General features: G+C 48.7%; 1 protein-coding gene across 2 annotated transcripts; it reads left to right on the forward strand.

Annotated features, from left to right (window-relative positions):
• Positions 1 to 6672: 6672 nt before the first annotated feature.
• LOC133362904 (putative defense protein 3) lies at positions 6673 to 22216 on the forward strand. 2 transcript variants are annotated; one of them, XM_061581867.1, is made up of 5 exons: positions 6673 to 7105; positions 7701 to 7810; positions 18855 to 18967; positions 20550 to 20617; positions 21813 to 22216. In XM_061581867.1, exons 1-5 carry the CDS (start codon positions 6913 to 6915, stop codon positions 22139 to 22141), a joined length of 813 nt encoding a protein of 270 aa, XP_061437851.1. In that variant the 5' UTR covers positions 6673 to 6912; the 3' UTR covers positions 22142 to 22216. The 2 variants fall into 2 exon arrangements, with proteins under 2 accessions (XP_061437851.1, XP_061437850.1); XM_061581866.1 differs by lacking the exons at positions 18855 to 18967; positions 20550 to 20617; positions 21813 to 22216 and adding exons at positions 8635 to 8747; positions 10133 to 10200; positions 11360 to 12761 and having other exon boundaries at positions 6674 to 7105.
• Positions 22217 to 27678: the final 5462 nt, after the last annotated feature.

The raw sequence follows: 27678 nt of genomic DNA on the forward strand, positions 1-27678 counted from the left end.
TATGTATGAATGAGCATAAATATTCGAACAAATTGCCCATTTCGTGATGTATTTAAGTAGCTAGTTATTGCAAGCAATGCTTAATTTGTTCACGCTCGCTGGTTACTCTTGGCAACCATATTGTTTACCATCACTGAGTTTAGAAAGGTATTTTATAACGTTTTAGGTTACCGTATATATTCACATTTTCTCGTAGTTATTTTTTCTTGGGCAGATTCACACAACATGATTATTCACCAATGACTCTTCACGTATTGTAGAATTTCAGATATTTATAAATCACCTCGCATATCCCCCTGGGACATTGCCACGTGTACCCCCCCAGGGGTCCACGTACCCCCCCGGTTGAGAACCACCACTTCGTGGGGCAGGGTTTCCCCAAATGCAGTCCCCGCAACCAACCGACCAACCGCCGCCACGCTCCGTCCTTCCAGCATTTACAAATTTACTCCATCCCCATTCAACGGTGGCCTTGAACTCCGTGCAGACCCACCAACCCCACACCGTACACACAGCCAGCAGCGCCTTCCTCGTTCCCAGGGAGATGGGGCCAAGGGGTTGAAGTCGACGGCAAATGTCGGTGGTCAGTAGAATTTATTTAGGAGGGTAAAACTCAAAAGCAAAAAAAACTATTGGACAAATTTGGTTAACACAAAAAAAATGAGTTTGCTGCAAAACAAAATCAAATCGTTGTAAATGTTCTGCACTTCAAGCGGCAAGTGGCGGAGAAGAGCTGCCGTGAGCCGGACCTGCGCGGGTGGCAGGGCTTATCATCAGAATCTCTATTTACACTGCAGGAGGAATCCGATGAGCTATGAAGCTCTTTTTCACAGATGTCCAGTAGGGGCGGGTCAAAACGTTACAATACAAAAACACGATAGGACTGCAAAGTACAAGAAAGGTAAATAAATCACCCTAACTACAAAAAACTAAACCATCCTACCAGACAAAACCCACCGAGGCAATTTATTTTTCAAAAGCAAGATACGAAGGCTCAACATATGGCAGCGGCGTGTGAGTGAGCTGTGTGTGTGAGTGAGCTGTGTGTGTGTTTAAATTGAGAGTCTCTAAATATCAAATCTTTAGGTGTTACTTACTTAGTAATTATATCCAAACAAACGAATGTTGCAGTGAAGAAACAACAGTTTTCCGCATTCTCACCCAGCAGGTTGCTGTGCCTTGCTTTGATCAGAATCGACTTTTGTGAAGTAATCCCACACCGCATGTTTCGATATTCTTCACGGTGTAATCTAGATTTGAAGTTTTCGTGACTGCAGGGATCCATACTCTTTGGTTCTTTCGGGAAAAGTCACATAGGTATAAAAATTTAATAAATGTAGTCACGACGTTTCGGGTGCAACACAAGCGTCCGTCATCAGGTGGAACACCCACAGTGGCCCACTTCAGCAATTGTTTTCTTGCTGTGGATGTCCCACCTGATGACGGACGCTTGTAATGCGTCCGAAACGTCGTGATTAAATTGATTTTATTTTTTATACCTACGTGACTTTATTGAAAGAACCAAAGAGTATTCTTCACGGTGATTAACTGCTCCGTTTATTAACTTTAATTTTCTACTTCACTCAGATTCGAATTTTCGTTATCACTAATTCGCTACGGAACTATTAACTAGCTGAATATCAATATTGTCAGACTTCGAATCTCGGTATCAACACGCGTGTAGACTGAAGCGAACGCAACACATGAAGCCAAGGCGGGCAGACGGCTGGGAACAGACAACAGGGGCACTTTGTAGTCGCCCTGCCAAAGAGACTCCACCCACGCATGCCGATGTAGGCTGCCGTTTGTTGACATTATACAAATACAGGTATATTTATTCTAATTTAAGATTTATTCACTTTGTTTATTGAGTTTAAATGTGATAAAGGCCTAATCCGTCAGCACACTCGCCTAAAGCCCTCAGCTTTCTGTATTGTAATTTTTTTTTAGTTTTTTAATTTGTGTACATTTATGCACTTTCAAATATAAATGTACGTGTCTATATTTATTATAGTACAAATGCACGAATATTTATTCAAATTTAAGGTTTATTTACTTTGTTTATTGAGTAAAAAATTATCAAGGCCTAGTTCGCCAGCGCCTCGTCTAAAGCCCTAGGCTTCAGGCTTTTCGTATTGTGTATTTATTATCCTTTAAGGTTTATTAATGAATATGAGGAAGCCACTGGGGCAGATTGAAAACGACTTTCTTTAGAACTGTTTTTTTGCGTGTTGAGTTTGTTGTCCTTCCCCCGCACTTCCGATTATCACGGTCGGCTATGTACGGTGCGAAAGAAGTTCAACGTAGGTCTGCGAGCTGCTCGCACGAGACGACCTGGTGGCACCCAGGACGGGTCGTAGCAGGCCTTCGGGACGTTTAAAACCACGCAGATATTCAACTCAACACTCACAAACACCCACACACAAGCACACACACAGTGACAACAACCGCAATTTGCCACAAAGTGGCGGTGATGTCACCACGACGCTTGTGCCAGGCTATGTGCACGACCCAGGTGCCACGGCTCGACTGACACACACACTCAGACGAAGACCCCATTTAGCCTCAACGTGCTTTTGGGGCAAGTTGATGTTCCCGAGCAGCATAAATGGGGGCCGGCATGGCACAGGAGGAGGTGTGTGGGTAGCACCAGGCCCGGCCGTCTTTGTCTCCAAAAGTCACAGGGAGCAGCACCCAGGTCCCTGCGGACCACCGTGGTCGTGGTGGTGAGGAGTGACGCGTCGCTCATGCTCGTGTGAGGTGCACGGAGAGTCTGTGGCGAAAGTGCTTGAGAGCCACGGCAGAAGGACTACGACACCATGGCGGAGGTGACAGTGGTGAAGGAGGGCTGGCTCTATAAGCGTGCTGCAAGCAACTCGGACGATGAGAAATCAGGTGCAGACCACGCTCCGCTCGCTGTCCTCGAAGTTCGAGGATATGAGCACATGCAACGACCTGATCGGCAAGCACGGAGCCACTCTCCAGCGCTCGCTCAACGACCTGGAAACCCTTAAGCTGCCACCCGAGTGCAGCAAGAAGCAAGGCCGTCAATGAGCGCGCAACCCTTTTACGCTTCACCTCCAATGCTATGATCAATAGTGATCTCTTGCTCTAATGTCATATTGAGGGCGGTGCTCATCTCCAAAAACTCAAGCACACGGGCGAGAAGCCATGCATGTGTGACGAGTGCAGCAAGACGTTTCTCGCGCTCGGCCTACAAGTATTTTTTTCGCTTGTGTGTTAAACTGTGTGTACCCTTGATATTTTAAAGATGGCAGTTCTCCTGCTGCTGTGTATCCTACTGCTGTCCCTCCTGGCCATATTTAGTGCCACACTCAACTCTACCACCAGCAACCCTCGTTATTTCTCGTCCATACTTGTTGCTAAATTTGCCACTACACCTGCTAATGAAACAGCTTATAGACACTTCTACACTCCATCATTTTATCCTTTTAAACCCTATCTCTGTCCCATTACTTCACCAGCACTCCTTCCAAACTTCATTCTCCTCTTAAAAATGTCCCCATCTGTGAGCTGCTGCTATTCGTCCAAGGTTCGCCACTCTTCATCCTTTCACAGAAAATACCTGTGCAAACTATTAATTATACTTTTCTTATTTCTAGGAGGTATTGAGCTTCATCCTGGCCCAAATGTAAAGAACTCATATAATTCTGTAGATTTTTCTGGCAGAAAAGGTGTTGGTGTTCTACATGTCAACATCTGAGGGCTTGTGATTATATTAAGTCAACTAAAACTAGAAGTGGTAAATCTGGACCCGGACATTTTTTGCCTTACAGAAACATTTCTCACTCCTTCCGTAAATGACTTGCAGATTAAGATTGACAACTACAACCTTTTTCGGCTTGACCAAGGGTCTAAAGGAGGTGAAATTGCCATCTATGTTCGTAATACTATTGCATGTTCACCAGCTCACTCCTTGTTAAAAAAAATTGTTTTGAAGGTATGGCTCTCAGGATAACTCTCCAAAATAATCAACAGATATTGGTAGTGTGCTGCTATAGACCGCCTAGTGGTAAGGATGTTGAAGCTGTGTCAGCACTGAGAGAGCTTCTTGGGGGCCTCCCTGAAGGTGAAATAGATTTTGTGGGTGATCTGAATTGGAATTGGCTAAACCCGCCGGCCGTGGCCACAAATTTTGCAGATGAATTTAACCTATTACAATTAATAAATGTCCAACAAGCCCCAACCTAAAAAAATCCGGGACAGTAATCTCTGCTTAAAGTCCTATTGACTAATGCCCCTTACAATTTCCCGCTTACTGGTGTTCTGAGTAATAACCTTAGTGATCACTCCTTCAAATTTGGGGTGAGATCGTCAGCTAGACCCAAAGCCCCCCTAAATTGGTTGATAAGCACTCCATGAGACACTTCAGCATACAAGCATTTACTAATGATGTGCTTCACTCGGATATTGACAAGGTCTGTCATATCCCCAACCTTACTACGGCTTGGGAGACCTTCAGGCACACGTTTCTCCAAATTCTTAACAAACATGTTCCGTTGGTTAGATTTAAAATTAAAGGCAACCGCCCACCATGGTTTGATCTTTTGATTACTAAGCTCATGAAAACTAGGGACAGGGAATGTGCTCAGAAAAGTAAGTTGGTCAATGACTGGCTAGAATACAGGATTTTAAGGAATAGATGCGTCAAAAAAATACGGTATGCAAAAAATGCTTACTTTTCCTCCACTCTCCTGGAATCACATGGCAATGCCAGGATCTTCTGGAAAACAATCAAATTTATCGAAAAGGCATCGAACACAGATAATCTGCCCATTGCGCTGAACCGAAACGGGGACTATTTTTCAGAGCCCCAAAAAAAGTCGACAATTTTAACCTCCATTTTTCTGAAGCTGGTGACCTTTTTCATAATGTATTGGGAGTCACCCCTGCTCATACAATTTCCTACACCCCTGTCCAAACATTAAACGAATTTAGTTTCCAGCCTATCCACGAAAGTAATGTGCTGAAACAACTGTCCTACCTCAAAGGGTCCTCCTCTACCGGAGCGGATAGTATTCCCGTCTTTGCTCTGCTAACTGTTGGTCACCTAATATGCAAACCTATAGCCCATATTTTCAACCAGTCGATCAAAGAAGCATCAGTACCTCTAGAAGGGAAACATTCCTATGTTCGTCCACTTCACAAAGGTGGCCCTAAATATGATCCAAATACTCTTTGGTTCTTTCGGTAAAGTCACGTAGGTATATAATAAAGTAAATTAAATCACGTTTCGGGCGCAACACAAGCGTCCGGCATCAGGTGAGACAACCACAGCAAGAAACAATTTCTGAAGTGGGCAAAAGGGCTACTGTTACAAGAGGCTATATAGGTAAGAGAGGGCGGAGGAGCAAGGGGGGAGAGATAGAGAGAGGGGGGGGGGGAGTGCTGCGAGAACGTTTAGAGGACGATCAGACAAAATGCCGGGGGGAAGTGGGCGGGGCTGGGAGTGGGAGGCTGAAGAAGCTGGAGATGCGGAAATGAAGGCAACACCATAAAGCAGTTAAGGTTTTAACTGGTTAATAACATCCTTCCAATGATGAATGGGTACTTGGACTGCATTATGAGCAAAGCTATTTCTCCAACCATGGAGAAACAACCCCCTGAGATGCCGATCAAAACCATCAAGTTACCATACATAGCAGGCGTTACCAAAAATATTTCCAAAATCTTAAAACACAAGATCCAGGTCCGATTCAGTGCAGTACAAAAAAATCCGTGTTTAATCCCATCTGTGAAGGATGTCATTCCTGACATGCAATATCCTGGAGTCTACAAACTAAGTTGCACCTGTGGTGGGTGTTACATTGGGGAAACGAAACGACATACAGTCATACCTCGATATATGACCGCTTTAGAATACATCGAGGAGGAGGAGCACAATCAGGAGGAGGGGGGGACACACAGCGTCGAGCAGACAAACAAAAGGGGGACCACATTGGTCACGAGGGGCCACGGCGGCTCGGAAAAATTGCGCAACGCAGAACGTTGCGCAATATTTCTTAATTCTGCTGAAGCACAAGGTGTGCTGGTCTCGTCGTTGCGAACGTCGCAGCCCCGAATGACCCCTCCCCGAGCGAGAGGACGAACCCCGCGCAGCAGCGCGGTGTCGGTCAGAGGAACACGACGACCCCTGCTGTATATTTGTGTGTGACGAGATGTTAACTACCTCGCCTGATATACAGGAAGTCGTGGGTTTCGTCCCGACCCTGATGATGCCTGTTGTATGTTTGTAGTTTGCACGTCCGCCCCCTCACCATGCTTGTGGATTTTTCTCCCGTGACCTCCGTTTTTTTTTCTCTCCACGTTTAGAAACATGTGTTTAGTAGTAGTAGGAAAGCAACTGCAATTTGTATATTTACCAGGTAAAAGCCCACTGAGCCATATACATAGCTCTTATTAAGAAAAGACCTGCACATGACAAATGATTGCTCAACGAAGTGGCCTATCGTCACATGTGCGCTTCAGCAGAATTTAAAATATTGCAAAATTTCCATTGTGCAAATTCTTTGTCTAAATCGCTGTGGCACTGGTGACCAATGAGTGCCCCCGTTTTTGTCCACTCTACGCTGTGGCCCCGATACCCCCTCATCCCTCGATTGTATAAGAAGCCCTGGCACTCACGCAGATCCGGCTCACAGCACCTATGCTGCTCCACTCACTGTTTGCGCGCAGAACGTTCGCAGACACCAACATTTTGTACATTTGAACAAGAGACATTTTCATAATTTTTTGGTTGTGTGCTGTTAACCATTACCAGCTTACATTTTCAAATTTGGGCCCAACATTTATTTTTGTTCTAAGTTTTTGAGTTTTACTATCCGAAATAAATATATATTAACCACTAACATTTGTCGTAGACAAACCCTGTGGCCTCGTCTCTCTCTGGGAATGATGGAGGCGCTGCTGGCTGTGTGGATGGTGGGGTTGGTGGGTCTGCACAGAGCTCAGGGCTACAGTGCTGGAGCACCAGGGTCCACCTGCACCACCATGCTTCCAGATCACGGCACCAACACACTGACCGGCACACCCTACTCCATCGTCACCAACAGCAGCACCTTCACCTCTGGCACCAAGGTTAAAGGTGAGTGAATGACCCCCCCCCCCACCCACCACCACCCCGACACAACTCCCTACGCTCGTCGAATGTACGCACGTTGAGTTTCTTTCACACTGAACGTAGCCAACCGCGCTAGTCGCAGGTGCGGATTCCTCCAGCCCGTATCGCGGGCTCAGTCGAAAGGACTGACCGCTCATCTGCACGGCGTTCAACCATCACGGATCGCTCACTCACTCAGCTATATAGTAGCTTGGCAAGCGAGCAGACGCTACAGAGTTGTACTCTACTTAATTACGACAGGGCAGCCTCGATTTACGAAAATAAATTTTTCATAAGTGTTGCCCATACAGAGTTTCGATAGAACCTCGCGCTGACTCAGAAAAATGTCTCCAGTGGCGAAGCCGACTTGTCATAAAGGGCCCTGTACATCTCCAATTCAAGAGTGCGCTGGGCATAAAAGCACTGGGAATTGAAAACGAACCTGTTTGTCCACATTAACTCTGGAGTCATCACGGCCACAGCTCGTGTCACGAAAGGGGTGAGTAGCACGACAGCCGAGCTAAGGTGGCGGGGGCTGTGAGCGTCTCAGAAATTGTCGCCTCCTTGTGTCTGTCCACAGTCACCATCGTGGGCACCTTCAAGGGCTACTTCCTGCAAGCGCGAATACCCGACACCGCGACCATCGTGGGCACATGGGACACCCCACCTACAGGCAACAAATTCGTACAGGTGACTCAGCCCACGGTTGACATCATCCTCATAATCACGATCCATGGACAGATAGTCCGTAGGTGTCCACTGCACATCTCGTCATTTGTTTCCACTTTCCTTTGCCTTGTGCAACATGCTCAAGTACATCTTGTTAGCACCAATCTCTTATGTCGTCAAGCCATTCTCTGAGGTCTTTCTCCCTTTCCGGTGCCTTTCATATTTCCGAAAAACACTTTGAATTTTCATCCTACATGTTGTGTGCCCAAGTGCCAGTTTCCTTCTCATCACCGCCTGCATCATCCTCAGGTCGTCTTCTTCTACGTGCAACCTTGTTTTTTACTTCTACGTTGGTCACTCTTTGGGTCCTGCCATTACTCCTTTTGGCTTTGTGATCCTCACTGTTATGTATTCCATGCAGTCGTGTGTAGACTTCCCATTTATACAAATTCCTTTACCCATAAGAAGTTATTGAGTTACATCTCGTAAATGTGTCGTTAAATCCGCCACCACCCGACTCAGCCAATTTGTAAGGTTTGTCCAGTAAACAAAACATGGAAATTCGGCACGATTTGAATAGAATGTGGTGGGTGGTTAATGCGCGGGTTAGGGGATGTTTCAGGCTGGGCATTGGCACATGCTAAGCACACAAAGCCCCTTTAACTCAAGGCGAGGCGAGGGATGAGGGATAAACACGACTGGGGCACGTGGTCATCCTGTGCACGTTTCCTTCATTGCCAACCCGGCCTGGGCTGTACAACGGCCCACAAAGGGCTACATAGGCTCATCAGGTTAATTCCAGCTTCAATAACAATGTCCATTGTCGTTTTGTTTCTATCTCGCAGTGCAATTCCGTGGCAAACGACGCAATGACGCACTCCAGCAGAACCTCCAAGACGAATCTGAGCTTGTATTGGATCCCCCCGACTACAAACCCTCCCAGCTCTGTAGTGTTTGTGTGAGTTCACTGTCACAGGGCACTCTTATAAGAACAACCCACTGGATTTTTATGAATATTAGTACTAATTACACGCCACAGTGGCTACGAGATGTTAACTACCTTCACATGGTATACAGAAAGCTGTGGGTTCGATCCTGACCCCGACGCCTCTATATTTGGAGTGTGCATGTCTCTCTCCATGTGGTCACGTGGGTTTTTCTCTGGGTCCTCCGGTTTTCCCTCCACATTTAGAATGGCCACATGTTTAGAGTATTTGGCTGCTATAAATTTCCACATCAGCCACTTCGATGAGCTATATAGCTCAATGGGTCTTATAAGGTAAAATAAAAAAAATATTATTGGTGTAAGGAAGGCCTAGAGAACCCTATGATGGGATACGGTGAGTCCTCGCTTAATGCGTGACGGTGTTCACACTACAACGCGTTTTTTCTACAACACGGTTCTTCCGTTTGGGAACGTTTATCTTGCCGTTATGTGATGTTATAACGCAGAACGTGCCTGTTACATCGCGGAGACCGGTAGGGAAGACAAAGGGAGATTGGTGGAGAGGCCGTTAAGTTTACAGAAAGAACAGAGAAGACAAAAGGAGCGGGTAGAAGGGGTTCGGTGTGGTGCATTGTAATGGAGAAATTCCCTGAAGCGGTATGCGCTGTGTTGAGGTGACAAAGTTCACGTTCAAAGGCTTACCTTGGACTGCAACCCCCTTACTTTAATATTACTCCGCTTGTCTACCTGGGAGAGTCTCGCCGAATCTCAAGACCCTTTTCTCAGGAGGGTCCTGTCAAGGTGTCGCATCTGGGGGGTGCGATCCTGCTGTACGTCATCTCTACTGACTAATCTACAGTTATTTGTTTTTAAAATTTTGGCGTTTTTTGGCCACTAAGCGGTTGCATTGTCCTCCGATGGACGTTCTCTTCCCAAGAGCATCGGGGATTGGTTCTACTCGACGACTTTTGTTTACGATTCCATATCGGCAACTCCATTGGGGAGTAGCCGGCCCTCCTTGTCTCTCTCCTCTCGTGAATCGTAACTAGGGGGACAGGTCGGCTAAATAAATACACAACAAATAAAATATATTTCTGAGACCAGAGGTTATATCAAAGGGTTCTTCCGAGGGGCGTTTGCGTGCCAGCAATAATGACCAGACACGCTCCCTATCACCCTCCATGTCACGCAACACCTCAGCTCAGTCCCTCAGCACGGAGTCCACCCCAACATCTCAATTGGGGGAGTGGCCTGCTGTGCACGTGAGCAATTACAGCAACACATAGTGGCAGAGCGCACAATTGTGCGTATGATTAATCACGTGTAAACTCACACTGACGACTCTGTAGAGGCGAGGCCTCAAGTTGTTACACGCCTGACCTGTGTCCACCCCACAGAGCGACCGTGGTCAAGACGGAACCCGAATGGCAAATGAACGTGCAGTCGGCGAAGGTCAATGCCTCAGGTGAGTTCAGTGGCAGGGTTTTATTTCTCACTCGGGTGACTTTCCGTGTGTTGATCTGTAACTTCCCCCCCTCTCCTGCATGGGTTTCCTCAGAGTTCTCCGGTTTCTTCCAATGTGACTGGTATTGGTCAAGCATCTCAATATGGAATTACCTGCAACATGTCCTGCTCCTCATAAACAAACATTCCCCGTATAGCCTTAACAGACTGGTGGGGCAAGTGCTGTTAGCGAGTCGCAGCACTTATTAAGGCCGGCATGGCATACGTGGGGGTGTATGGCCAGAACCACACCCGGCCGCTTTTGTCACCCTAGCCACAATGTTTACACACACCAGGAATCAATTTGAGGCTGAGTTGATCTAGGGGAGGCTCAAGACCAGTTAAGATAACCGTCACCGATGTGGATGGCCATGAGCGGGAAACGAACTCGGGTCACCGGGTCTACAGCGCAGCGTGCTAACCGCCAAATTCTGCTCCCCCAACTCATAAACTACCGTGACACGCAGCGCCTCCCTTCGCATGAGCCTTGTGTTGTTAGAACGGCGCAATTACTGAATGAACTCCAGCATATCAAAGGTCGCATGGCAAACGCCGTTGAGTAGCGCTCGTGACCTTTGAAAAGCACCCAGAGACCTGCTCCATGCCGGCAGCGCCCATTCACAATGATCCACCGGCGCCATCGAAGCCCACAAACCTCCTTCCGAAAGTACGTCAGCGACAAAACCTAGTGCTCACGCGTGTGCGACACCCGGAGAAACCCCTACATGTGTACGCAGGGGACAACACTCTGTCCCATACAGATAGGCCAGATGGGAAATACTGCAGTCCGCACCTTGCTGTGCCACCTTCTCCTGGCGAGCCAGGGATATGGAGCACCTCCTCGACGCCCATGTGGAGGGAGTTTTACAATGTTGCGTGTGACCCCTCACCCCCGATAAGCATGGTTGGCTACGTACGGTGCGAATGAAGTTCAATATACATACGTGATCCACAAACTCTCGTTGACTCCACAGCGCTGACTCGCAGGCATGCATAGCCACAAGACCAGGCCTTGCAAGTGGTGGATAAGGCTTAACATGCAAAAACTTTCTCTGTCTGTTTTGTGCGAGAGGAGCGATGACAATATTTACAAAAACCTCATTCCCTTGTGTGTGCTGCAGGTTATGTAGCCACAACCAAGCCACCAGCTCAAACCACAACCAAGCCACCAGCTCAGACCACAACCAAGCCACCAGCTAAGACCACAACCAAGCCACCAGCTAAGACCACAGCCAAGCCACCAGCTAAGACCACAACCAAGTCACCAGTTAAGACCACAGCCAAGCCACCAGCTAAGACCACAACCAAGCCACCAGCTAAGACCACAGCCAAGCCACCAGCTAAGACCACAACCAAGTCACCAGTTAAGACCACAGCCAAGCCACCAGCTAAGACCACAACCAAGCCACCAGCTAAGACCACAGCCAAGCCACCAGCTAAGACCACAACCAAGTCACCAGTTAAGACCACAGCCAAGCCACCAGCTAAGACCACAGCCAAGCCACCAGCTACGACCACAACCAAGCCAGGCAACTCTGCCGGGCGTGCGGCCCTCGCCATGTCTGGGTTCTCGCTGGGCGCGCTGCTCGTGGTCTTCACAGCCGCGTGCTGCCGTTGATTCCACCGGCGAAGTCACGGAGTCCTTTCAGCGCGTGCAACGATCCCTAGAAGTAACGATCTTTGGTGGGGGGTGGCGGGGAGGGTGGGCAATGGGCCGGGTTTCTAACTTCATTCACAATCCGGCAAAACAACTCATATCGCTGCGACGAGGCGATTCGGTTGGAACGAGCGGAGAGGGGCGGGCGCCATCCACTCGGACCCAGCATCTAGAGTGACCACGAGTCCCCAGGGCTCTCCGTTCGCCCCACGTTCACTCTCTTGCACTCTCGCTCACAGCGCACCTCCGGTCCCTCGTGACCCTGCCTCTCCCGTCCCTCTCCACTCCAGCTCAACGAAAAATCTCCACCAGCGCTGAAATACATCTCCTTCTCTCCTCCGCCTGTTGTCCTTGCTTCTCTTACCCCCCCCCCCGCCCTTTCCGTCTCGAATCTTCTCCTGTCCCAGATACGCCCGGTCGCTCCGTACCCTTGGCAACTCCCGCCAAAATCCCCCCCTCCTCCGGCTCCCTCCTCGGGTAACGCCCCCACCTCATCAGCCGATCTCCATGGCAACTACCGCCACCACTCATCCTCGAGACGTTTGTCCCAACGTCACTTGGCCGCCTTCTATCCATCGACACCTGTACACTCACCCCGTTATCTCCCCCTCATCCCATCCTCACTCTAGCCAGGTTCCATTTTGTCCCCCGCCACCCCAACCCAAAACTCTCGAGGCCTGTCCCCGGGAGTAACTTTAAGCCCATTGCTGTTAATCGCCGCCGAACCCCCTTTGACACGAGCCCGGTGAGAGCATTCCACCGTGCCATTTGTGGGTGCTGAGGGAAGGTGTTGTCTGGGTTACATCTTAATCAATAAATAATATTCTAAAATTAATCATTGTCATCGTCGTCATTGTCTACGGCAGTTGTTCTCAACCTTGTGTTTCCGTTACTGTTACCCCACTCGTTGAATTTTGTCTCAACCGAGCACCTTGCCCAATCCAACAAGGTTCTGAGAAATAAATGTACGAATAATGAGCATAAATATTTTAACAAATTGTACATTTCGTGATGTATCTTTAAGTAGCTAGTAAATGCAAGCAAGACTTAATTTGTTGGCACTCACTGGTTACTCTTGGCAACCATATTGTTTACCATCACTGAGTTTAGAAAGGTATTTTATGACGTTCTAGGTTACCATATATATTTACATTTTCTCGTAGTTATTTTTTCTTGGCAGATTCACACACAATGATTATTCACCAATGATACTTCCCGTATGATAGAATTTCAGACATTTATAAATCACCTCGCGTACCCCCCTGGGACATTGCCACGTGTACCCCCCAGGGGTCCACGTACCCCGCGGCTGAGAACCACCACTCCATGGGGTAGGGTTTCCCCAAATGCAGTCCCCGCAATCAACCGAACGGTGGCCTTGAACTCCGTGCAAGACCCACCAACCCCACACCGTACACACAGCGAATAGCAGCGCCTCCATCGTTCCCAGGGAGACTGTGCCAAGGGGTTGAAGTCGACAGCAAATGTCGGTGGTCAGTAGAATTTATTTAGGAGGGTAAAACTCAAAAGCAAAAAAAACTATTGGACAAATTTGGTTAACACACAAAAAATGAGTTTGCTGCAAAACAAAATAGAATCGTTGTTTGTAAATGTTCTGAACTTCAAGCGGCAAGTGGCGGAGCAGAGCTGCCGTGAGCCAGACCTGCGCGGATGGCAGGGCTTCTTATCATAATCTCTATTTACACTGCAGGAGGAATCCGATGAGCTATGAAGCTCTTTTTCACAGATGTCCGGTAGGGGCGGGTCAGAACATTACAATACAAAAACACAATAGGACTTCAAAGTACAAGAAAGATAAATAAATCACTCTAACACCTACAAATAAAACTAAACCATACCCATCCTACCAGACAAAGCCCACTGAGGTATTCATTTATTTTTAAAAAGCAAGCTGGGCAGATATGAAGGCTCAACAAAGTGGCTGATCATGCGGAGGGAAAAACCGGAGGACGCGGAGAAACAATTAACGCGACCACGGGGAGGACGTGCAAACTCCACATAGACACAGGCGTCAGGGTCGGGATCGAACCCCCGACCTCCTACATACCATGCGAGGAGGATAGCATCTCGTCACAGTGGCGCAACTTCAATAAATAAAGTAGACAAGTTCAGCTTGCACCATCAGTTCCGACCCTTATACTCGAGAGATGAGCGGGGGAGGAGGAGGGGGGGACACCGCGGGGAGCAGACAAACGCAAGGGGGACCACATTGGTCACGAGGGGCCACGTCGGCTCGGAAGAATTGTGCAACGTGGAACATTGCGCAATATTTCTTAATTCTGCTGAAGCGCAAGGTGTAGTGGTCTCGTTGTTGCGCTGCCCGAGGGGACTCGAAGCGAACGTCGCAGCCCAGAATGACCCCTTGCCGGGAGGACGAACCCCGCGCAGCAGCGCGGTGTCGGTCAGAGAACAGCGACGACCCCTGCTGTATATTTGCGTGTGACGAGATGTTAACTACCTCGCCTGGTATACAGGAGGTTCGTGGGTTCCATCCCGACCCCGATGATGCCTGTTGTATGTTTGTAGTTTGTATGTCTGTCCCTCACTCTCCCGTGACCTCCGTTTTTTTTTGATTCTCCACGTTTAGAAACGGATGAAAGCAACTGAAATATTTTTTTTACCAGGTGAAAGCCCACTGAGCCATATATTTATAAATAACGCGATTTAACCCACAAACCTTTATTATGAATAGTACTGGTCGCGAAAGCCTACGTGTTAAATTGAGCCAAACACATACCTCTTTTTAAGAAGTGACCTGGACATGACAAATGATTGCTCAAGGAAGTGGCCTCTCGTCACACCATGCACTTCAGCAGAATGCTAAATATTGCAAAATTTCAATTGCGCAAACTCTGTCTAAATCGCTGTGACAGCGGTGACCAATGAGTGCCCCCGTTTTTGTCCACTCCACGCTGTGGCCCCTATACCCCCTCATCCCTCGATTGTATAAGAAGCCCTGGCGCCCACGCAGGTCCGGCTCACAGCACCTATGCTGCTCCACTCACCGTTTGCATGCAGAACATTCGCAAACACCAACAATTTTAACATTTGAACAAAATACATTTTCATTATTGTTTGGTTGTATGCTGATAACCTTCGCCGGCTTATATTTTAAAATTTGGCCCCAGCATTTATTTTTGCTCAAAATTTTTGAGTTTTACTATCAGAAATAAATATATATTAACCACTAACATTTGTCGTACACAAACCCTGTGGCCTCGTCTCTGTCTGGGAATGATGGAGGCGCTGCTGGCTGTGTGGATGGTGGGGTTGGTGGGTCTGCACAGAGCTCAGGGCTACAGTGCTGGAGCACCAGGGTCAATCTGCACCACCATGATTCCAGGTCACGGCACCAACACACTGACCGGCACACCCTACTCCATCGTCACCAACAGCAGCACCTTCACCTCTGGCACCAAGGTTAACGATGAGTGAATGACCCCACCAACCACCACCACCCCGACACAACTCCCTACGCTCGTCGACTGTACGTACGTTGAGCTTCTTTCACACCGAACGTAGCCAACCGTGCTAGTCGCAGGTGCGGATTCCTCCATCCCGTATCGCGGACACAGTCAACCGGACTGACCGCTCATCTGCACGGCGTTCAACTATCACGGATCGCTCACTCAGCTATATAGTCGCTTGGAAAACGAGCAGACGCTACTGTGTTGTACTCTACTTAATTACGACAAGGCACCCTCGATTTACGAAGATATTTTTTCGTAAGTCAAAACGTAATAGCGTTCCGTATTTAAATGTCCATTAAAGTAGCATAACATTAAAAAATCCGTTTATTTCAACTTACTTTGAGTCCTGATGCTGGTTTGCTTGTCAGAAGGGATGCAATGAGTCACCAAAATTGCACTCACACAGACACACACGGGGCACGCACACACACAGGCCACACACACACAGACGCACACACATGGGGCACAACAACTAAGTGGCGGTGATGAGCACCACGACGCTTGTGCCAGGCCATGTGCACCTTGAGGCCACGTGAAGTATCGAACGCCGGCTGGCAGGAGGTCACGGGGCAGACCCAGCAGGTGCCACGGGTCGACTGACTGAGATGACCGAGATGAATGGCTGATGCACCACCTGTGCCCCCTACTGTGCCAACTTGCTGTGCTTTAGCCACCCGGCACTCCGCCCTCCGTTGTTGTTGGAGGGCGACTATCTCCAACTGCCCAGCAGCGTCCTTCACGAGCCTCCTCCACAGAGGCCGATCTTGACACCGCAGGTACCAGTCATCGGCAAGTCCACTCAGCTCCACGTCCTCCTGTACCACATCACTCCATCTCTTCTCTAGCCCGTGCCGCGCCTGTTTAGCCCCCTCGATCCGGCCGAAAAGCTGTTTCGGCATGCGGTGGCTGGGCATGCGGGCTACATTACCCAGCCAACGCAGCCTTGCCTGCCGGAGGAGCTCACCGATGGGACTTTGCCCAGATCTTTCAAGGATTTGTGAGCTCCTCACACAATCCAGCCTGGTTAAACCCAGGATGGATCATAGGCAGGCCAGCGTAAATGTTTTCAACCGGCGAAGATGCTCCATTAAGGGGGTCCACGTTTCGCAAGCGTAGAGAAGGGAGGGAATGACTGTGGCCGAGAAGACATGAAGCTTCGTGCAAAACGACAGACCAGGTAGCTTGCACACAGCGTTACGCAACCGATGAAAATATATTGTCGACTGATTCGGAGTGAGACCTCTGCTGTTAAACTGGAGCCGGTCATGAGCACACTGCCCAGGTATGGGAAACTCTCCACTCTCTCCACTACTGCCCCATCACGATTGCGAGTTGTGGGGGTGGAGTGTCCGATGGTACAAAATACCCAGGCAGGTGCTTAGTTTTGGTGGGGCTGATGGTAAGGCCCCACCTCTTAGGGGCACACTCCAGTTTCAGCAGCAGCGTCTCCAACTCCTCCACTGAATGAGTGGCAATTACCAAATCATCAGCATTTATAACGTGGTTGACCAATAGGGAGCCATCCCTTGACCGCACCCGGGTATCGATCAGCCTCCCATTATATCTGTACCAAATGGAAATTCCCCCAGTACAGCTACTTAAGGCTTCATGAACTACGTGGTCAAAATATATGTTAAATAATGTGGGAGCCAGAGGACATCCCTGTCACACCCCAAGGTGTACAGGGAATGGCTCCAACTCCCGGCCATGTAGTTTTACCCGGGCCCGCTCACCATCATGAAGGTCCTTAATGATCGTGAGCAGAGGGTCCGGGGCTCCGAAAGCACGAAGAACAACCCAGAGCCCAGGCCTACACACACCCACTTTCACACACACACGCACAAACACTCCCAGCGCAAGGTTGACCGATGACATATCGCACAGGATCGCTCCGCTGAACAAAATTGTTCCCGTGGTTCAGTTTGCAAGTGCGAGTTCGCGTTTTAAGTCGTCAAAATAAATATATTTTATGGAAGCTATTTCGAAAGTTGGGTGTTCGTAAATGTGGGTGTTCTTAAGTTGAGGACTGTCTGTGTTTCGCACATTTCCTTTGGACCTGGAGGATGGTTGATATGCACTGTACCGACATCTGGTGCCAAGACTGTTGAATTTCAAAACTGCAGTGCTCTGCGTGTTATCCCCCCGACGACCCATTTGGGAGATCCAAATTTGTGACGGACGGACATTTTCAACTGATTATGAACATTGCGCTGACAGAGAAAAATGTCTGCGTGAAGTCTCCAGTGGCGAAAGCGAATTGTCCTTTAGAGCCCTGTGCGTCTCTAATTCAAGAGAGCGCTGGGCATAAAATCACAGGGAATTTAAAACGAACCCATTTGTCCACTTTTACTGTGGAGTCATGCTGGCCACTGCTCGCGTCACGAAAGGGGTGAGAAGCGCGACAGCCGAGCTAAGGTGGGGGGGCTGCGAGCGTCTCCCAAATTGTCGCCTCCTTGTGTCTGTCCACAGTGACCATCGTGGGCACCTTCAAGGGCTACTTCCTGCAAGCGCGAATACCCGACACCACGATCATCGTGGGTACATGGGAAACCCCGCTTACAGGACACAAACTCATACAGGTGACTCAGCCCTTTGTTGACACATCATCCTCATAATCACGATCCATGGGCAGATAGCCGTAGATGTCCACTGCACATCTCGTCATATGTTTCCACTTTCCTCTGTCTTCTGTCCACATGATCAAGTAGTGGCCACATATTCTTGGTTCTTTCGGTGAAGTCACGTAGAAGGGAAATAATAAAAATAAAACATAAGATAAAATTCTAACGACGTTTCTCGCCACAACGCAAGCAGCCGCCCTCAGGTGAAGAACAGGGCTGTCGGAAAGACAGCGTCCTAATGAGTGGCCACATCTTTCTAGCACCAATCTCTTATGTCGTCGTCAAGCCATTCTCTGAGGCATTTCTCTAGTTCCGGTTCCTTCCATATTTCTGAACAACACTTTTAATTTTCATCCTACATGTTGTGTGCCAGTTTCCTTCTCATCACCGCCTGTATCATCCTCAGGTCGTCTCCTTCTACGTGCAACCTTGTTTTTTACTTCTACGTTGGTCACTCTTTGGGTCCTGCCATTACTCCTTTTGGCTTTGTGATCCTCACTCTTGGCGGATGTCGTTTAATCTGCCACCACCCGACAGCCAATTCGTGAGGTTTGTCAAGTAAACAAAACACGGCAATTCGTATCGAATTGAATAGATGGGTGGTTAATGCGCGGGTTAGGGGATGTTTCAGGCTGGACATTCTAAGCACGTAAAGCCCCTTTAACTCAAGGCGAGGCGAGGGACGGGGGATCAACACGGCTGGGGCACGTGGTCATCCTGTGCACGTTTCCTTCATTGACAACCCGGCCTGGGCTGTACAAATGCCATTAAAGTCTCCATAGGCTCATCAGGTTAATTCCAGCTTCAATAACAATGTCCGATGTCGTTTTGTTTCTGTGTCTCGCAGTGCAATTCCGTGGCAAACGCCGCGGTGACGCACTCCACCAGCACCTCCAAAACTAAAGTGAGCTTGTATTGGATACCTCCGACTACAAACCCTCCCAGCTCCGTAGTGTTTGTGTGAGTTCACCATCACAGGGCACTGTTACGCGCACAGCCCACTATATTATTATGGATATTAGTACTAATTACACGCCACAGTGGCTACGATGTAAACTACCTTCGCCCGGTATAAAGGAAGCTGTGGGTTTGATCCTGACGCCGACGCCTCTATATTTGGAGTGTGCGTGTCTCTCTCCATTTGGTCACGTGGATTTTTCCCCGGGTCCTCCGTTTTTTCCCTCCACATTTAGAATGGCCACACGTTTAGCGTATTTGGCTGCTATAAATTTCCACATCAGCCACTTTGATGAGCTATCATTTTTGGCCAGATCGCTTCTGCAAAATATCTATATAGCTTAATGGGTCTTACCTGGTAAAATAAAAAAAATATTATTGGTGTAAGGAATGCCTAGAGAATCGTATGAAGGAATACGGTGAGTCCTCGCTTAATGCGTGAGGGTGTTCACACTACAACGCGTTTTTTCTATAACACGGTTCTTCTGTTTGGGAACGTTTATCTTGCCGTTATGTGATGTTATAACGAGGAACGTGCCCCATTATAACGCGGGACGTGCCTGTTACATCGCGGAGACCGGTAGGGAAAACAAAGGGAGATTGGTGGAGAGGCCTTTAAGGTTCCAGAAAGAACAGAGAAGACAAAAGGAGCGGGTAGAAGGGGTTCGGTGTGGTGCATTGTAACGGAGCAATTCCCTGAAGCGTTATGCGCTGTGTTGAGGTGACCTTGGACTGCAACTCCCTTACTTTAATATTACTCCGCTTGTCTACCTGGGAGAGTCTCGCTGAATCTCAAGACCCTTTTCTCAGGAGGGTCCTGTCAAGGTGTCGCATCTGGGGGGTGCGATCCTGCTGTACGTCATCACCGAGTAATCTGCGGTTATTTGGTTTTTAAAATTCGGCGTTTTTTGGCCACTAAGCGGCTGCATTGTCTTCCGATGGACGTCCTCTCCCCAAGAGCGTCGGGGATTGGTTCCGCGCGACGACTTTTGTTCATGATTCCACACCGCCAACTCCATGGAGGTGTAGCCGGTCGTGCTTGTCGCTCTCCTCTCGTGAACCGTAACTAGGGGGACAGATCGGCTACATAGACAACAAAGATAAGAGATTTCTGAGACGATGACGAGTAGATACTCTGCGTTGTGTTCTGAGAAGTTGGAGACTCCACAACAGATGAGCACCAGAGGTTATTTCAAAGGGTTCTTCCGAGGGGCATTTGAGTGCCAGCAATCATGGCCAGACACGCTCCCTATCACCCTCCACGTCACACAACACCTCAGCTCAGTCCCTCAGCACGGAGTCCACCCCAACATCTCAATTGGGGGCGTGCCCTATAATCTGAATAGTCGACACACTGCTGGGCGTGGCCTGCTGTGCACTTGAGGCTTGGGGTCCATATAACTCTGATCATCATCGTTATTTATACTAAAAAAACACATAGCTTGCTCTCCGTCGCAATTACAGTAACACATAGCGGCAGTGCACAATTGTACGTATGATTCATCACATGTAAGCTCACACTGGCCACTCTGTGGAGGCGAGGCCTCAAGTTGTTACACGCTTGACCTGTGTGTCCACCCCACAGAGCGACCGTGGTCAAGACGGAACCCGAATGGCAAATGAACGTGCAGTCGGCGAAGGTCACTGCCTCAGGTGAGTTCACGAGTGCAGTGGTGGTGAACCCAGAAGTGGCTAGGTTTTATTTCTCACTCGGGTGCCTTTCCGTGTGTTGGTCTGTATCTTACCCCCCTCATCTGCATGGGTTTCCTCCGAGTTCCCCGTTTTCTTCCAACATGACTGGTATTGGTCAAGCATCTCAATGCGGACAGAAAATTACCTGCAACACATCCCACTCCTCAACGACAAACTATCCCCCATATAGCCTTAACATACTGGTGGGGCAAGTGCTGTTAGCGAGTAGTAACACCTCTGACGGCCGGCACCGTGGGACACAAGGGAGTGGATGGCCAGAACCACGCTCGGTCGCTTTTGTTTCCCTAGCCGCAATGTTTTCACGCAACACCAGGTACTCATTTGAGGCTGAGTCAACCTAGGGGAGGGCTCAGGAACAGTTCAGATAATCGTCACCGGTGTTGATTGCCGTGAGCAGGAAACAAACGCGGGTCGCCAGGTTCGTAGTACATCACGCTAACCGCCAAATAAAGTACTGACAGGCAGCGCCTCCCTTCGCATGAGCCTTGTGCTGTTAGAACGTCGCAATTACTGAATGAACTCCAGCATATCAAAGGTCGCATGGCAACCGCCGTTGAGTAGCGCTCGTGACCTTTGAAAAGCACCCAGAGACCTGCTCCATGCCGGCAGCGCCCAGTCACTATGATCCAATGGCGCCATCGAAGCCCACAAATCTCGTTCCGCACGTACGTCAGCGACAAAACCTCGTGCTCACGTGTGTGTGAGCAAACCGGATGACCCAGAGAAAACCCTACATGTGTACGCAGAGTACAAAACTCTGTCCCATACAGATGGGCCAGATAGGTAATACTGCAGTTCGTACCTTGCTGTGCCACCTTCTCCTGCAGAGCCAGGGATATGGGAGCACCTCCTCGATGCCCATGTGGAGGGAGTTTTACAATGTTCGCGTGTGATCCCGCACCTCCGATAGGCACGGTTGGCTACGTACGGTGCAAAAGAAGTTCAACATACATACGTGGCCCACAAACTCTTATTAACTCCACAGCGCTGGATCGCAGGCATGTAATCAGGCTTAACATGGAACAAATTTCCCTGTCTAATTTGGTGTGAGAGGAGCGATGACAATATTTACAAAAACCTCATTCCCTTGTATGACAATATTTACAAAAACCTCATTCCCTTGTATGTGCTGCAGGTTATGGAGCCACAACCAAGGCACCAGCTCAGACCACAGCCAAGCCACCAGCTAAAACCACAAACAAGGCACCAGCTGAAACCACGACAAGAGAACCAGGAGAAAATGAACCTGAAGAACCAACCAAAATCGCAACCAAGGCACCAGCTGAAACCACAGCCAAGCCAACAACTAAGGCCACGACCAAAGCACCAGCTCAGACCACAACCAAGCCATCAACTAAGACCACGGCTAAGCCAGGCAACTCTGCCGGGTGTGCGGCCCTCGCGGTGTCTGGATTCTCCTTGGGCGCGCTGCTCGTGGTCGTTACAGCCGCATGCTTCCGCTGATTCCACCGGCGAAGTCACGGAGTTCCTTCAGCGAGTGCAACGATCCAGAGTTGTAACGATCTCTTGTTGGGGTGGGGGGTGGCGGGGAGGGTGGGCAGTGGGCCGGGTTCCTAACTTCATTCACAATCCGGAAAAACAACTCGTATCGCTGCGACGAGGCGAATCGATTGGAACGAGTGGAGAGAGGTGGGCGCCGCCCACTCGGACCGAGCGTCTAGAGTGACCACGAGTCCCCAGGGCTCTTCTTTTGCCCCACGTTCACTCTCTTGCACTCTCGCTCACAGCGCACCTCCGGTCCCTCGTGACCCTGCCTCTCCCGTCCCTCTCCACTCCAGCTCAACGAAAAATCTCCACCAGCGCTGAAGCATCTGCGTCCCCCAAATACATCTCCTTCTCTCCCCCCCCGCCGCACGCCCCTTCCGTCTCGAGTCTTCTCCTGTCCCAGATACGCCCGGTCACTCCATAGCCTTGGCAACTTCTGCCAAATCCCCCCCCCCCCTCCGGTTCCCTCCTCGGGTAACATCCCCACCTCATCAGCCGATCTCCATGGCAACTACCGCCACCACTCATCCTCGAGACGTTTGTCCCAACGTCACTTGGCCGCCTTCTATCCAACAACACCTGTACACTCACCCCGTCGTCTCCCCCTCATCCGATCCTCACTCTAGCCAGGCTCCATTTTGTCTCCCGCCACCCCAACCCAAAACTCTCGAGGCCTGTCCCCGGGAGTAACTTTAACCCCATTGCTGTTGATCGCCGCCGAACCCCCTTTGACACGAACCCTGTGAGAGCATTCCACCGTGCAATGTGGGTGCTGAGGGAATAATATTCTAAAATGAATCATTGTCATCGTCTTCATTGTTTATGGCAGTTGTTCTCAACCTTGTGTTGGCTGCTGTTACCCCACTCGTTGAATTTTGTCTCAGCCGAGCACCTTGCCCGACCCAAGATGGTTCTAAGATATAAATGTATGAATGAGCGTGAATATTTTAATCAATTGTCCATTTCGGTTGGTATCTTTAAGTAGCAAGTAACTGCAAGCAAGACTTAATTTGTTCACGCTTGCTGGTTACTCTTGGCAACCATATTGTTTACCATCACTGAGTTTAGAAAGGTATTTTATAACGTTCTAGGATACCGTATATATTAATATTTTATCGTAGTTAATTTTATATTGGCACATTCATAATCCCATCTCTAAAGGATGTGATTCCTGCCATGCTGTACCCTGGTGTCTACAAATGGAGTTGTGGTTGTGGAAGCAGTTACATTGGGGAAACGAAACGACATCTCGAACCGCGTTCGTGAACACAAGGCAGATCTGAAACACGGTACGACCAATACATCGGCCGTTGCCGATCATTCTTTTAACGCTGTGGGCACACACGAAATTGATTTTTTCCAAGACGGAGGTACTCTGAAAACCTACCGGCTACCTTCAGAGATTTGTTCATGAAACCATCCAGATATATAAATACAGATACAACTTCAACCGAGATGATGGGTACAAACTGAGCAATCATTGTAAGTACGTTATTAACCAGGTAAAGGCTTAACTGTGATGTTTCCATCCTACCTGCCTATGTCAGCTGTTATTTCATGCTATTCTCTCGCTCTACCATAGCCACTTCCGTGCCCAGTTACATGCTAATTCCTCACATTAACATCATGCTAATCTCTCACATTATCATAGCTACTTCCGTGCCGTTACATGCCAATTTCTCACAATAACATCACTAGACCCAGCCACTCCTTTATGACCCTTGGGCTACACCCATTTCAAACCTTTAAAACAGTCTGCATCAGCAGCAGGCCATGCTTTCCCACCTGATGACGGCCGCTTGTGTTGTGCCTGAAACGTCGTGATTTATTTTATACCTACGTGACTTTACCGAAAGAACCAAAGAGTATGGATTCCTGCAGTCACGAAAGCTTAAAATCAAGATGAGATTCATACATGATTATTCACCAATGACTCTTCACGTACGATAGAATTCCAGACATTTATAAATCACCTTGCGTACCCCCTGGGACATTGCGACGTGTAACCCCCTAGGGGTCCACGTACCTCCCAGTTGAGAACCACCACTCCGTGGGGCAGGGTTTCCCCAAATGCAGCCCTCGCAACCAACCAATCGCCGCCCCGCTCTGTCCTTCACGCGTTCACAAATTTACTTCATCCCCATTCAACGGTGGCCTTGAACTCCGCGCAGACCCACCAACCACACACCGTTCACAGGGAGACGGGGACAAGGGGTTTAAGTCTTTGTCAAATGTCAGTGGTCAGTAGAATTTATTTAGGAGGGTAAAACTCGAAAGCAGAAAAAAAACTATTGGACAAATTTGGTTAACACAAAAAAAATGCAAAAAATGAGTTTGCTGCAAAAAAAATAGAATCGTTGTTGTTTGTAAATGTTCTGCGCTTCAAGTGGCCAGTGGCGGAGCAGAGCTGCTGTGAGCCGGACCTACGTGGGTGGCAGGGCTTCTTATCATAATCTCTATTTATACTGCAGGAGGAATTCAATGAGCTATGAAGCTCTTTTTCACAGATGTACAGTAGGGGCGGGTCAGAACATTACAATACAAAAACATGATAGGACTGCAAAGTACAGGAAAGGTAAATAAATCACTCTAACACATACAACTAAACCATACCCATCCTACCAGACAAAGCCCGGCGAGGTATTGATTTTTCAAAGCCAAGCTGGGCAGATACGTAGGCTCGAAACACATTTTCTAAATGTGGATGGAAAAACCGGATGACGCGGAAGAACAATTCACGCGACCATGGGGAGGACATGCAAACCCCACAAATATACAGGCGTCAGAGTCGGTATCGAACCCCCAACCTCCTACATACCAGGCAAGGATAGCATCTCGTCACCGTGGCACCCCTTCAATAAATAAAGTGTACAAGTTCAGCTTGCACCATCAGTTCCGACCCTTATACTCGAGAGATGAGCGGGGGAGGAGGAGGGGGGGACACCGCGGGGAGCAGACAAACACAAGGGGGACCACATTGGTCACGAGGGGCCACGTCGGCTCGGAAGAATTGTGCAACGTGGAACATTGCGCAATATTTCTTAATTCTGCTGAAGCGCAAGGTGTAGTGGTCTCGTCGTTGCGCTGTCCGCGGGGACTCGAAGCAAACGTCGCAGCCCCGAATGACCCCTCCCCGAGCGAGAGGACGAACCCCGCGCAGCAGCGCGGTGTCGGTCAAAGGACCGCGACAATGCCTGCTGTATATTTGCGTGCGACGAGAGGTTAACTACCTCGCCTGATATGCAGGAGGTTCGTGGGTTCGATTCCGACCCTGACGATGCCTGTTGTATATGTGTTGCGAGATGTTGACAACCTCGCCTGGTATACAGGAAGTCGTGAGTTTCATCCCAATGATGATTCCTGTTGTATGTTTGTAGTTTGCATGTCTGTCCCCCCCTCCCCATGCTTGTGTGGATTTTTCTCCCATGTCTTCCATTTTTTTTGCTCTCCACGTTTAGAAACATGCGTTTAGTAGTAGTAGGAAAGCAACTGAAATTAGTATTTTTACCAGGTAAAAGCCCAGAGCCATATACATAGTTCTTTTTAAGAAGCTACCTGGACATGACAAATGATTGCTTGAGGAAGTGGCCTCTCGTCACGCCATGCGCTTCAGCAGAATTCAAAATATTTCAAAATTTCCATTGCGTCATTTTTTGTCCGAATCGTCGTTGCACTGGTGACCAATGTGGTCCCCCTGTCTTTGTCCACTCCTCGCTGTGGCCCCTCTCCCCCCATCTCTCGATTATAAGAAGCCCTTTTGCCCACGCAGTTCCGGCTCAAAGCTCCTCTGCTGCTACACTCGCTGCTTGCGCGCAGAACACCAACAATTCGAAAATTTAAACCACGTTTAAAAGCACCAAGCTCATTTTTATAAATTTTGGGTTTTTGTGTTAACCTTTGCCAGCTTATATTTTCAAATTCATCCCCAAAACTTGATTATTTTTGTTAATTTGTTTTTAGTTTTACCATCTGAAATAAATTAATGCCGACCCATGGCCTCATCTCTCTCTGGGAATGATGGAGGCGCTGCTGGCTGTGTGGTCTGCACGGAACTCAGGGCTACCCTGGTGGAGCGCCATCAACTGCTTGCACTGATATGGTCCCACAGCACCGCAACAACACACTGACCAGCACACCCTACTCCATTGTCACCAAAAGAAGCACTTTTGCCTCGGGCACCAAGATTAAAAATGAATGACCACACCCAACCACCAACACCTCGACACAACTCTCTACGCTCGTCGATTGTATACATGTTGAGCTTCTTTCACACTGTACGTAGCCAACCGTGCTAGTCGCAGGTGCAGATTCCTCGTTCCCGAGGCCCGTTCATAAGTCGAATGGTTCATAAGTCGGAACATAATAATCTATCGTATTTAAATGCCCATACGGTCAGTGCTATGTAATGTGCTACACTGTAATGTGCTACAATTTAAAAAGGGACGCAGTTAAATTCATAAACTAGAATATTCTACATTTCCATTGAACAACGTAAAATTAAAAGACTGTACAGTAAATAACACACAAAATAAAGTAACATTAAAAAACAGTTTTTCACTCACCTTGAGTCCTGATGCTGGCTTGCTTGTTGGAAGGGGCAAAATGAGTCCCCAAAATTGTACTCACACACGGGGCACGTAAACACACACACACAGATACACACACTGGGCACCCACCCACAACAATCGCCACTAAGTGGCGGTCACGTCACCACGACGCTTGTGCCAGGCCATGTGCACCTTGAGGCCCCGTGAAGTGTCGAACGCCCGCTGGCAGGTCACGGGGCAGACCCAGCAGGTGCCACGGGTCGACTGACTGAGATGACTGGCTGATGCACCACCTGTGCCCCCTACTGTGCTTTAGCCAACCGGTGCTCCACTCGTTGTTGTGAGCGTCGCTCCTCCGCCCTCCGTTGTTGTTGGAGGGTGACTGCCTCCAACTGCCCAGTAGCCCAAGGCTGATTCATTACATCTCGCGGAAGATCGCTCCGGTGAACAAAATTGTTCCCACGTTTCAGTTTGCAAGTGTGAGTTCACGTGTTAGGTCAATGTAAAATAAAATATATTTCATGGAAGCTAGTTTGCAAGTGTGGGTGTTCATAAATCGAGGACTGTCTATATTTAGCACATTTCCGATGGAGCTGGGGGGTGGTTGATATGTACTGTACCGAAATCTAGTGCTGGTACTCTTGAATTTAAATACCGTAGTGCTCTGTGTGTTACCCCCCTGACGAACCATTTGGGAGAGGTAAAGATGTGACGGACGGACTTTTGCAATTGATTATGAACAAAGAAATGGCGGAGTTCTGATAGAGCCCCGCGCTGAGAAGAATGTCTGCATGTAGCCTCCAGTGGCGAAGTCGACTTGTCCTAAAGAGCCCTGTACATCTCCAATTCAAGAGAGCGCTGGGCATGAAATCGAACGAACCCGTTTGTCCACGTTTACTGTGGAGTCATCCCGGCCACTGCTCGTGTCATGAAACCCGCAAGTATTTC

Source organism: Lethenteron reissneri, unplaced genomic scaffold (genome assembly GCF_015708825.2).
Source record: "Lethenteron reissneri isolate LAM-NWPU_2019-01 unplaced genomic scaffold, ASM1570882v1 scaffold_1638, whole genome shotgun sequence".
Taxonomy (NCBI): domain Eukaryota; kingdom Metazoa; phylum Chordata; class Hyperoartia; order Petromyzontiformes; family Petromyzontidae; genus Lethenteron; species Lethenteron reissneri.